General features: G+C 38.7%; 1 protein-coding gene across 6 annotated transcripts in view; it reads left to right on the forward strand.

The window, feature by feature from the left end:
- The first annotated feature begins 7,947 nt into the window (after positions 1-7,947).
- The window catches only part of C1H11orf16 (chromosome 1 C11orf16 homolog), a 33,558-nt gene continuing 29,078 nt past the window's right edge, over positions 7,948-12,427 (forward strand). For 3 of the 6 annotated variants that reach the window (XR_011560055.1, XM_070763596.1, XM_070763604.1), the window contains exon 1: positions 11,739-11,830. Coding sequence is in view for 2 of the 6 variants with exons in the window: in XM_070763596.1 (XP_070619697.1) it covers positions 11,754-11,830 (77 nt within the window). In the remaining 4 variants the exon portion in view is untranslated. Of the gene's footprint in view, positions 8,054-11,738; positions 11,831-12,427 lie in introns of those variants that run through there. The other 3 variants (XR_011560065.1, XM_070763616.1, XM_070763622.1) reach the window with 2 other exon arrangements.

Consider the following 12,427-nt stretch of genomic DNA (forward strand, 5'->3'; position numbering starts at 1 on the left):
GTCTCCTGTGATTGGTAAATTTGTAGGTCTGAGGATAAAGCAGTGAAAAAAATTAAGATCCAAAGTGATTAAAAACGTGAAGTTTGGTCAAATCATGTCCATAAAAGGCTGCACTTAATGCTCAGAGCATTAATTCATAACTCAGCTGATTACAAATGGCTGCAAAAATGGTTTCTGCCATCTATTCAACAAAATCATACACATGGACAATCTCCAAATCTTTTAGAGATTTTCAGCAGTCCAGCAGATCTAATATCCAGCTGCTTTTTTTACTGTAATGCTCTCATGATCTAGGGAGTGGAAAAAATGTAGGTGATGGTTTGTCTTGCCTAAGTAAAAGTCCCCACTCCTTTCTAAAACATATGGCAGATTTCTATTGCTTCCATTCTATGGAATAGTCTCCAATCAGAGGTCAGGGATTCGCAATTTCCTGGCTTTCTGCAAACAAATTATAAAATTATCCCATTAGATTATGTCCTAAAATGAATGGGGAAACCACTATGGTTTTTAGCAGGGGTTATATTATACAACTTGTGGTTTTGCCCTATTGCTCACTACCAAAAGTCTGATGATGTTGAGAGGTTAAAGTTGAGAAATAACAATAAATAAATCCTAGTTGTTTCCATTCATACCATGGATGGCAGCAGAATGGATATGTTCCAGGACCTTACCTTAAAACGATGTTTCTTGATGGGGCCTGGGAGGTGGGACTTTTTGGTTGTGGCAACTGAGCTGTGGGATAACCTTTCCTTTGGAATTTGATTGGGTCTTACATTGTTAGCCTTCAGGAAGGCTTTGAAGTTTGGGCATCAGGGCAAGGAAGTTAGATGGGTTCATCCTGTAAGGTATAGTATCTGTCGCTTGTGGCCCAACTGTTTTGTTGATTTCTGTTTGGTTTTAGTATTTACAGTAAATACATTTTAACTCTTTCATTGCTATACACTGCTTGGTATGCCAATTTGTGAGGCAGCTATACATGAATAGGCAGAGAAAATGAGCATTTGGCATATTAAACTTAACCAAACCATACAGGCACACACAAAATTCATATAATTGAGATAGGTGTCCATTTGCCGGCTTAAGAATTTGAATTAAAGCATCCAAGACCTTGAAGTAATCCATCAAAGGGGATTACTATTACCTATCCCTGCTACTACAAAATTTCCTTGTAAATTAGCTGCATGTGCATAACAGTCTTACAGGTTCAGAGACCCATCTTAAGCCACCATGTTGTTTCTTACTGGCCAACCAGATGTCTATAATGTGCATGCAAGCAGGAGATAATGTAAACCTTTTAAGAATATAAAAAGAGCCATGCTGAATCAGTCCAAAGCCCATAGAGTCCAGCATTCTGTGTCACACAGTGGCCCAATAATTGCATGTGGGAGATCTTGAGCAGAAAGAGAAGGCACCCCCACCCTTTCCCTTGACCACCAACAAATGGTACCCAAGGGAAATGTGCCTGCCTCAACCAGCATAGAGGCGACACATGGACATCAGTTTCAATAACCACCGATACACTTGGCATCCATGAATCTGTCTAATCCTGTCTTGAAGCTATCCAGGCTGACAGCTGTCATGACCTCTTCTGGAAGTGAATTCCATAAACCAACGACCCTCTGGGTGAAGAAATATTTTCAGAAAATATTTTCTGCTATGCTTCCAGGTACTTCCTGGTATTTAGAGGGATACATCCTTAGAAAAATTCAATTAGTAATTACAGTATTATTGCATCTATGATGGTGTGATCTCTCTAATGCATCAAAAAGTCTGCATTTCCTGAGGAACTGCAAAATGGTATACAAAATGGCCTATGCAGGGCTTATGCAGTCGCTGAATGAGGCTAAATCCACAAAAGATAAAGATTATAGTTTTTCTCATACTCTCCCAAGCTGCAAGAAAACCATGTCTGAATGTCCAAAATGATCTATTGCATATAAGATTTGAAATTGGTTCAAGGGTTATACATTGAAGTACATTGCAGTATAAGAAATACATTACAGTATTTTCAGAATGAGTTTACTTAAATATTTTTTTTCTAGTGCATCTTTGCTGATGGTGTTACCTAGTTTGAGTAATGAAAAGTCTGCAAGAAAACAAAGTCACAGAGCACCAAGGACTCTTCATATCAACCCTGAGCTACAAATATTCTACTTTATTAGCTTCAAATATTCATTTTTGCTTGCCATTCATTGTTTTAAGGGATCAGTTTGTCTTCAATCACCAGACTGAGATTTTTCCTCTGTAGTTTGTTTATTTAGTCGGATTTCTCTGCTGCCCTTCTCCACAGACTCAGGGTGGCTTGAAACAGTTCAATTGTTCTTGATCCTTTCTAATTTGAAGGTTGGTTTACGATGTATTGTACCTTGGTTTCTAGAAGCATCCGTTTCTAAATATATTCTCTCTTGAGAAAAATTTCTTTTATTTCACTATAACATTTGTCAAATATTTTTGTATAGTTTTCCATCTAACCTCATCGGTGACTATTAGAACTATTTCATTATTAGCTTTAAGTACAAGAGAACTTTCCTAGCTGAAAAAGAATCCTATTTTTTCTAAAAAAAATTATTTTCCATTTTTATGATTATTTTAGCTATTGAAATCTTGACTGGGATGTTCTTGCTTGGAATTATCATTGCTGTTATCATATATGGTTTAAACCAGTGATGGTGAACCTTTTTTCCCTCAGGTGCCGAAAGAGCGTGGGTGTGTACTATCGCCCATATGCAAATGCCCACACCCATAATTCAATGTGTGGGGAGGGTGAAAACAGCTGTCCCCGCCCCCTAGAAGCCCTCTGGAGCCTTTTTCACAACTTCTGATGGGCCCAGTAGCTCGTGTTTCGCCCTCCCCAAGTTCCAACAGCTTCCCTAGAGCCAGGGGAGGATAAAAACGTCCTCCCTCCTCCCCCAGAGGCTCTCTAGAAGCCAAAAATGTCCTCCCAGAACCTCTGTGCGAGCCAAATATCAGCTGGCTGGTACACACATGCATGTTGGAGCTGAGCTAGGCCAACGGCTCATGTGTCAGCAGATGTGGTTCTATGTGCCACCTGTGGCACCCGTGCCAAAGGTTCACCATCACTGGTCAAGACCAACCTTTCCAAATTTGTGGATTGGCAATGGCGGCAGTAGCAGCTGCAGGGGGGATGATTTTGCTTGCACGCACGGTCACCTCTTGCGCAAATGGAGCTTTGCACACTCATCCACTTGTTGGGCTAGTTTCCAATAGACCGTGGACCAGTACCAGTCTTCAGACTGGACATTGGGGACCCCTGGTCTAGACGGTACTCATATTTTACATTTTTTATTTTTTATTTTATTTTTTATTTTATTAAATTAAATTTTCCTATCCTCACCGCTGTTGCCTCTGCTTCTATCTATTATGTCTATTATTGGAAAACCATGGAATTAACTGGGATCTACTAAATGGAAAACTAGCTGGGATCAGATTAGTATTCAGGATTGAGAACATCTTGGATCAATGATGTTTAATATTTCATTGCTTGCTTTTTTCTACCCAGATGGAAATCCCACTATTTCCATAGAGTTTTAGTTATATATTTGGAATTAGAAGCACAACCAGAAACCCATCACTGGGAAGGCAGCCAGATTGGGATGGGGATGGAGTCTACCAAGAGCCACCTCTTCCATTAATTTCTGACTTTGTTCACTTCTTTTCACTTTAAAAGTTGAGTTTATTCCTTTAATAAATCATAATCAAAGACTACTTAAAGTAGGCTTTTTACATTACCAGCTCTGTTGATAAATTGGATAGTCTTCTGCGATTGAATCTTACTAATAAGATGTCAACTTTTTTTGACATTTTCAGTTAATCTATTCAGACAGTAAACATTCAGCTTTATTTTGATGATATAAATTTAACAAATCTAACAAATCTACATAAAAATGTCAGAGCTAGTAAATGCATCTATAATGGGAATTGCAACATACAGTATCTTGGAAGGATATAAATATGCTTCTCATTAGATATTAACAGTCATATAATATGTTACGCATTCAAATCCATCAATATTTGCTGCCTTTATAGCTACAGTGTGGGTGGAAGAAGCTAAACCAGAAATGAGCAGATCTAACTGTAAACTACTTTGCATATTGTCATTTGAGTATAAATTTAGAGCTGACTGAGTCAATCCACCAAACACAAGAACTGTGGAAGTCAGGTAAGGCACCCAGACTAATAGCAAATTTTGCAAGGCTTGTCTTATATTAATGTTTAGCCTCCAATTTTTTAAATATCTAAAAGATACATGTATTTCAATACTCCAGGGGCTTTTTTTCTTCTTTAAAGAAAAAGATTATTTATACTAGTGTGATGCTATAGAGCTCAGAGGTAGTACAATATTTTAGAACTTCCAAAGTGATTTTTGAAAGTTCTCCATTTCACCTTGTGGGAATCAAGAATTTAGATTTATTTTTTAACACTACGAGTTGTCTGATATTGAAGCAGCTAACCTGAACTAAGATGAGGTAGCTTTCTTCAACTAAGATGAGGTAGCTTTCTTAAATATTCTGAAGCAATTAGTACATTTAAACTCATTATGTACCACAGAAGTCCTAATGATATAGATTGGCTAAGGTGATATGATTTGATTGCTATTTTTACATATTTAAAGTTAAATATTTGTTGGTATGCTAAATCTTCCATGCAAGAAAGTTTTGATTGCTTATATGATTTCTTATAAATAAACAAATCCAAAAGTGAACACAAGAACAAGGGGACACAATCTGAAGTTAGTTGGGGGAAAGATCAAAAGCAACATGAGAAAATATTATTTTACTGAAAGAGTAGTAGTTCCTTGGAACACACTTCCAGCAGACGTGGTTGGTAAATCCACAGTAATTGAATTTAAACATGCCTGGGATAAACATATATCCATCCTAAGATAAAATACAGGAAATAGTATAAGGGCAGACTAGATGGATCATGAGGTCTTTTTCTGCTGTCAGTCTTCTATGTTTCTATGCTTAAGAAAAGATAAATGTTATTTCTGTACTACTGATATAGATTGTTGCAACATAGAATAAAACATATACATAATATAGTGTTCTTTATTATTGGAAGAACTGTATTATGAATAAATATTTCATCATATATTGTCCAAACAGGATGTAACTGCTAACTAGCCTGTCTGTTTTATTTTATAGAACAGTTACTAATATTGTAAATTGCATAGAAAATATCCACTTTCCCTGGGATTAATTATAAAATGAGCAAAGTTAGTTATAGACTCAAACCATGAGGGCTAAGCAAAATAAATAATAATGGAAATTCTTACATTTCTTCTAAAGCTTAAAATGTGTGCAGCTTGGTCAGTCTTAACTTATGTTAATCAAGGTAAAGAGGAAATATTTACTGGGGTGTAGACATTGATCACATATATTGGCAATGTAATCACATCCCTTTTTCATAAAAAATATTATAGCTAAGTAGGTCAGGACTACATCTGTACATTCTCCCACATATTTCCACTACATCTGAAGTGCACTAAAAATACTGACAATCACACCTAGCCTTGGGCAACCTCTGACTCATTGTGCTCATATGCATTTGAACATTTTCAGCTTTACCTGAGACATCATTGCCAGGAACATCTCCTGGGATGCCATGGACAAATTGCCAACCTTCAGTGACTCCTACATGGGACAGATGTCCAGATATTGCTATCGAGACCTTTTTGCCACTTTTCATTTGTGCCCAGAGGACCTCAGTCAATACAATGGCTCCGAAGAGTTGCCTCTACTTCCATTAACAGCAGAACCTCCAACTCCTGAGCATTTCTACAGCAATCCTTGTGGGTTTCCATTTCAAGTCTCATGTGGAAACTTCGGCAGATGTGACTACTCTTGCAGCCCAGCATTCATCCGAAAAAGAAACGAAAGGGAAAGGCAGAGAGTTAAATGTGTCAACGAAGGTTATGCCAAACTTAGACACCACTTACCACCAGAATACTTAGACAAACGGCTCAGCAAAGTTGAAATACTCAGAGCTGCAATTAAATACATCAGGTTTCTCCAGTCTCTACTTTCTGATGATTCACGGGAGAATTGCAGAGGGGTTCACCATCCCCTGCTCAAGGAGTACTCAAAATGATCCATCATTAAGGACTTTATAATGTCTTCTGCACAAGACAACTGCAATCAGATCTGAAAACCCCAGAAATATCTCACTCGTAGAGATCAAAACTAAAAAAATATAAAAATAAGAAATACCTTCTTCATAGAGATCAAAACTAGTTGTGAGATTAACATTGCTAGACACAGTATTACATATGCCTGTCAGATGTTGAAGGGTGTGCCGATTTCAAATAATTACATCTTCTAGAATTTGAAATGATTCTTAAAAATGAGCAATAATCTGTGAGCAATTTTTATTACAACAGGAAAGGAAATAATCCCACTGTGCCATTTCAAGCAGTGCTTTTTAAGCAAATATATATTTTAATAAAAAGGATTGAAAAATTCTGATATTTTGTGAAAATCATTCATTTTATTTACAGGATTCATTTGTTATATTTTTTTAATCCACCCAACAATTAAAATTTTCCTGAAGGTGACAAATACATTACAACATAAGTTTATAAAGTTGCTGGATATTTTCATAAAAGAGGAAAAAATGGTATTGTAATTATAGCTCTCAAAGCAAGCTGTTTGATTTGTGCAGAGAATATAGTACTTTAAGAATTACACCTTATGAGTCTTGGGGTAGTGTCATTTCATTTTTGAAGCCACAATTTTGACTTTTTTGATCCCACCTCATAGACCAGTGATGGCGAACTTATGGCACGGGTGCCACAGGTGGCACATGGAGCCATATCTGCTGGCACGTGAGTAGTTGCCCCAGCTCAGCTCCAATGTGCATGTGTGTGCTGGCCAGCTGATTTTTGGCTCACACAGAGGCTCTGGGAGGGCGTTTCTGGCTTCTAGAGAGCCTGAGGGGATGGGGTAGGGTGCTTTTACCTTCCCCCGTCTCCAGGGAAGCCTTTGGAGCCTTGAGGAGGGTGAAACACAAGCCTACTGGGCCCACCAGAAGTTGGGAAACAGCCCATTTCCAGCCTCCAGAGGGCCTCCAGGGGAAGCTGTTTTCGCCCTACCCAGACATTAAACTATGGGTGTGGGCACTCGCGCATGCGTGATAACGCGCCCACGCCCTTTCGGCACCCTAGAAAAAAAAAGGTTCACCATTATTGTAACAGACTCTCCTGTTGTAACTGATAGAGGCCTTTTGTAAGATTGGCCTAGCTGAGGGATGAAGAAACAGACAAACCAGTGGTGAATTGCTTCCAGTTTGGACCAGTTCTTAGAAGGCTCACACGCATATGCAAGCTCATGTGTTAACTAGTAGCAAAATCGTTTACAATCCACCCCTGAGACAAACATACTAGGTTTCAATTTTCCGAGATTCTGCTCCAGTGAGATCAAAATTATTCATTGCTGAGATATTTTTCAAGCAGTTTCTACTGAGTATGACTATGTTGACAGTCAAAGAAGACTGTCTGGAACCGTAATAATTTTATTTAGCAACTAGGTAATAGGCACAAACTGAATTTAGCCTACAAAAAAGTGCTGGGAGAAGCTGGTTCTGCCAGTTTTATTTAGGCTTCATCTTTCCCTCTTGAAAAAAGAGTGCAAAGGATGGATAGATTGAGTAGGATTGCTAATTAATTGTGGATAAGATGCTTTTTCTGCAGTAGCACCATGGGGTTTCCCTCATGGTGGAAGGCTTCATTGCATACAGACATAGATGCTGAAAAATAATTTTCTGTCAGTCCCCAGTGTTCTTTCTCTCATCTTCTTGTTTAATTTAGTTAGGCTGATGTCAGTAACCTGAGAAGGAAAACTGAGACCAATTCTTCCTGATAAATGTGTGTGTGTGTGTACACATTAGCTCTGTTCTTTTACATTATATTCCTGGTAGCAATGAGTTCATAGCAACCTCCTTAGTAACAGGAAACATTAGCCACCAACTCTGCCCAGCAGCAAAGCAGTTCAATATTGCCAGGATCCAGTTCTGTAATTCTTTAGCGCAGCAGGTGGTGAGTTGTTTTTTAAAATTGCTTTTACATTGAAAATCTGTCCAACTTTCCAGGTCATTTTACAAAAAACTCCTCTAACTGACATAACCAGTATTATTTCTGCCAGTACTGTACTTGTTAGCTATTGTCACTTAATTCCATTCATTCAAGTGAATTCTGTTATAGGTTTCTAGCATCTTCTACCATGCGAAACCTCTTCAAAGATGCCAGAGTAGCAAACTATATGTATAATATTCTATAGTTGTTTATTATTTAAGACTCACAGTTTTTTTTAAAAAAGACTAATGCTGTAGTAGTTTTCTTAGACAATTACTTAAGGGTTAGCCAATGAAATGTAAATAAAGTTACCAGGACTTCAATGTTAGTGATATTTGTTGCTACTCAAGAAATCAAAAATAACCCCCCCCCAAAAAAACCCAATTAATTTATTTATTAAATTTGTATGCCACCCCTCTCCATTTGTATAAATGCAAATTGATTGCTAGATATATTCCTGAGAACTTACATTTGTCTAAATGGAACATGTCAGAGTTCAAAAAACACGAAGAATGCTGCTCTTCATTGATTAAAGCAATACTGTTTGGACAGTGACGGAGAAAGAAAATGAGAATACTGACGATGGCTTTTTAAAAAAAAGAACAATTAAATAATAATTGAAAAAGCAACCCTGCTTCATACTATTATCAAATCCTAATATGACGAAAAGTACAGCCAATGGGGAATGGTCATTCAGAACATGTACTTGATTACCCAACTACAAGGCAAGCAAACAAGTAAATGTTCTTCAGAGATTTAATGGGGAGTTAGAAGACCACATTAGAGAGAGGCTGATAAAAGAGGAATCCAGGCTGCTTCAATAAACTTGTTAGTCCTAAAAACATATCCTATTCTCAGCAAAATGGAAGTAAGTTCTAACGATTTTAGATACTTACCTACTTATAGGTAAGTATACAATTATCCTGTTACATGATAATTATCTAAATTATCTAAAGCATGTTATTAAATGTAATGCACTCTTTGCTGGCTGAACTCCAGATTCTTTTAATCAGAATATCTCTTGTGGCAAAATATCATCTAAGCCAGGGCTGTCAAACTCCCAGCCAACGGGCGGGCTGTGTCATTCATTTATTATTTATTTATTAGATTTCTATGATGCCCTTCTCCACAGACTCAGGGCGGTTCACAACAGTAGTAAATACGAAAAACATATAAGAAATCTAACTTAAAATATACTCTAAAATCCTGATTCTTAAACCCAATCATCCACATTCATCCTATCATATATAATACATATATATATTCAGTCATTGGCCAGGGCTAGATGTTAAAACTCAACGGCCCCAAGCCTGTTGGCAAAAGTAAGTTTTTAGTACCTTGTGGAAGGCCAAGAGGTTGGGGGCTGTGCAAATCTCTGGGGGGAGTCGATTCTAGAGGACTGGGGCTGCCACAGAGTAGGCTCTTCCCCCAGGCCCCACCAGACAATATTGTCTGGCTGACGGGTCCTGGAGAAGGCCAACGCTATGGGGCCTAACCGGCCACTGGGATACATGAGACAGAAGACAGTCCCGTAAGTAATCTGGTCTGATGCCATGTAGGGCTTTATAGGTCATAATCAATACTTTGTATTCGGAGACCAATTGGATCCCAATGCAGCTCGTTGAGTGCTGGAGAGACAAGGGCTGACAAGGGCTGACCACGACCACACACAACTTACTGTAGGGGATAAGTCACGATACAACAAATGTATCTGTTGTATGTCGTCTGGCGGGACCCAGGGGAAGAGCCTTCTCTGTGGCGGCCCCGACCCTCTGGAACCAGCTCCCCCTGGAGATCAGAATTGCCCCCCCCTCCTTGCCTTTCGTAAGCTCCTTAAAACCCACCTCTGTCGTCAGGCTTGGGGGAACTGAACTACCCTTTTCCCCCTAGGCCTATACAATTTATGCATGCTATGTTTGTGTGTATGCTTGGTTTTAAATAAGGGTTTTTAATTATTTTAGACATTAGATTTGTTATATGCTGTTTACTACTGTTGTTAGCCGCCCCGAGTCTACGGAGAGGGGCGGCATGCAAATCTAATAAAATAAATAAATAAATAAATAAATAACTGATGATGCTGTGACAGCGCAAGTTTGATGCCCCTGATCTAAGCTCTTTTTTTAACTTGTGGAATTCCTGTAAAAATATTTCTGGAAGATGAATAACATAATAAGCCAATGCTTATTTATTTTTGTTTATTTATTTATTATTTAGATTTGTATGCCGCCCCTCTCCGCAGACTCTGGGCGGCTCACAGCAAGATGCAACAATTCATGACAAATCCAAATATAATTTAAAATATTTAAAAAGAACCCCATTTTACTAACAAACACACACACAAACATACCATGCATAAATTGTACATGCCCGGTGTGTGTGTGTGTTTCAGTTCCCCCATGCCTGATGACAAAGGTGGGTTTTAAGGAGTTTACGGAAGGCAGGGAGAGTAGGGGCAGTTCTAATCTCTGGGGGGAAGTTGGTTCCAGAGAGTCGGGGCCGCCACAGAGAAGGCTCTTCCCCTGGGGCCCGCCAACCGACATTGTTTAGTTGACGGGACCCGGAGAAGGCCCACTCTGTGGGACCTAATCGGTCGCTGGGATTCGTGCGGCAGAAGGCGGTCTCGGAGATATTCTGGTCCAGTGCCATGAAGGGCTTTAAAGGTCATAACCAACACTTTGAAATGTGACCGGAAATTGATCGGCAGCCAGTGCAGACTGCAGAGTGATGGTGAAACATGGGCATACCTAGGTAAGCCCATGACTGCTCTCGCAGCTGCATTCTGCACGATCTGAAGTTTCCGAACACTTTTCAATCACAGTTATTGATAAAGGTCTTATTAGCGTTCTTTAATCCTGCCAAACTACACCAAGTCAAACTGTATACCTTTATGAAGTGATGTCAAATATTTTTGTCTGCATATCTGCTAAAGTTTGAGATGCCTGAAGCTGCTATCACTTTGTAAATATTACTTTGACAGTCACAAAATAATGTCTAACTGGCTGTCACTGTGAAATCTCTTTATTTTGAAAAGTCAGTCAGGATAAATGCAGAGAACAGTGAACAAATCCAAACATTTCTTCAAGCACTTATATAAAGTGCTTTCTGTATCATGAGCTCTCTTGTGAAGACAGTCTTTGTAGGAGAGATGCTCATATTTTCTGGAAGGAAAGTATTTATAGGAACCTGGAAATCAGCAGTGAAATATTTGTTTGTTTGTTTGTTTATTTTGTCAAGTATATATTGGTGCTATACAAAGATGTAATAATATTCATATACATAATACTAGTAAAAAAAAGAAACATTAGGACAGGGGATGGAAGGCACGCTGGTGCACTTATTCACGCTCCTTACTGACCTCTTAAGAATCGGGAGAGGTCAACAGTAGATAATAAATAAATATGCATTTGCCATGTGATTTTCCTTGTGCTTCTTGTTCTCAGGAATAAAACATGTCCTATAAAGTGTTTTCCTGAGTCCTGTCAGCAATAAGATTGAATGCCAGCCTGTTAATGAACTTCACTTAAATGCTTTGATTTTTATATTTGAACATTCAAGAAACTTGGGGCCAAGTTACCTGACAATTTTTTTTTCTTATATGGTCTTATATACCTGAGCTTCAAATGTATCCTCACCAAATGAATTGAAGTCACTGGCTACATAGGAAATGCCTCTTTTTAAAATGATAACACACTCGTTTTGGAAAAAGTCTTCAGAAAGACTAGCTGGGATTTCCATTGTTAGGTAAAGACCTAGTTCACCCAAGTACAGTGGTACCTCTACCTACAAATGCCTCTACTTACGAACGTTTCTAGATAAAAACTGGGTGTCCAAGATTTTTTTGCCTCTTCTCAATAACCATTTTCCACTTGCAAACCCGAGCCTCCAAAACTGTAACCAGAAAAGGCAGGGAGAAGCCTCCGTGGGGCCTCTCTAGGAATCTCCTGGGAGGAAACAGGGCCAGAAAAGGTGGAGAGAAGCCTACATGGGGCCGCTCTAGGAATCTCCTGGGAGGAAACAGGGCCTCCCCCCTCCCTGTGGTTTCCCCAATCACATACATTATTTGCTTTTACATTGATTCCTATGGGAAAAATTGCTTCTTCTTACAAACCTTTCTACTTAAGAACCTAGTCACAGAACGAGTTAAGTTCATAAGTAGAGGTACCACTGTATCTCAAATTTAGTGTTTGCATGTGTGTGTGTGTGTGTGTGTGTGTGTGTGAACAATGCCTCATTGGTAGGATACAAGTTCAGTCTTGATTTATTTATTGATTTATTTATTATTTGGATTTGTATGCCGCCCCTCTCCGAAAACTCGGGGCGGCTCACAATAAGTGAAAA

The sequence above is a fragment of the Erythrolamprus reginae genome, chromosome 1 (genome assembly GCF_031021105.1).
Source record: "Erythrolamprus reginae isolate rEryReg1 chromosome 1, rEryReg1.hap1, whole genome shotgun sequence".
Taxonomy (NCBI): Eukaryota; Metazoa; Chordata; class Lepidosauria; order Squamata; family Dipsadidae; genus Erythrolamprus; species Erythrolamprus reginae.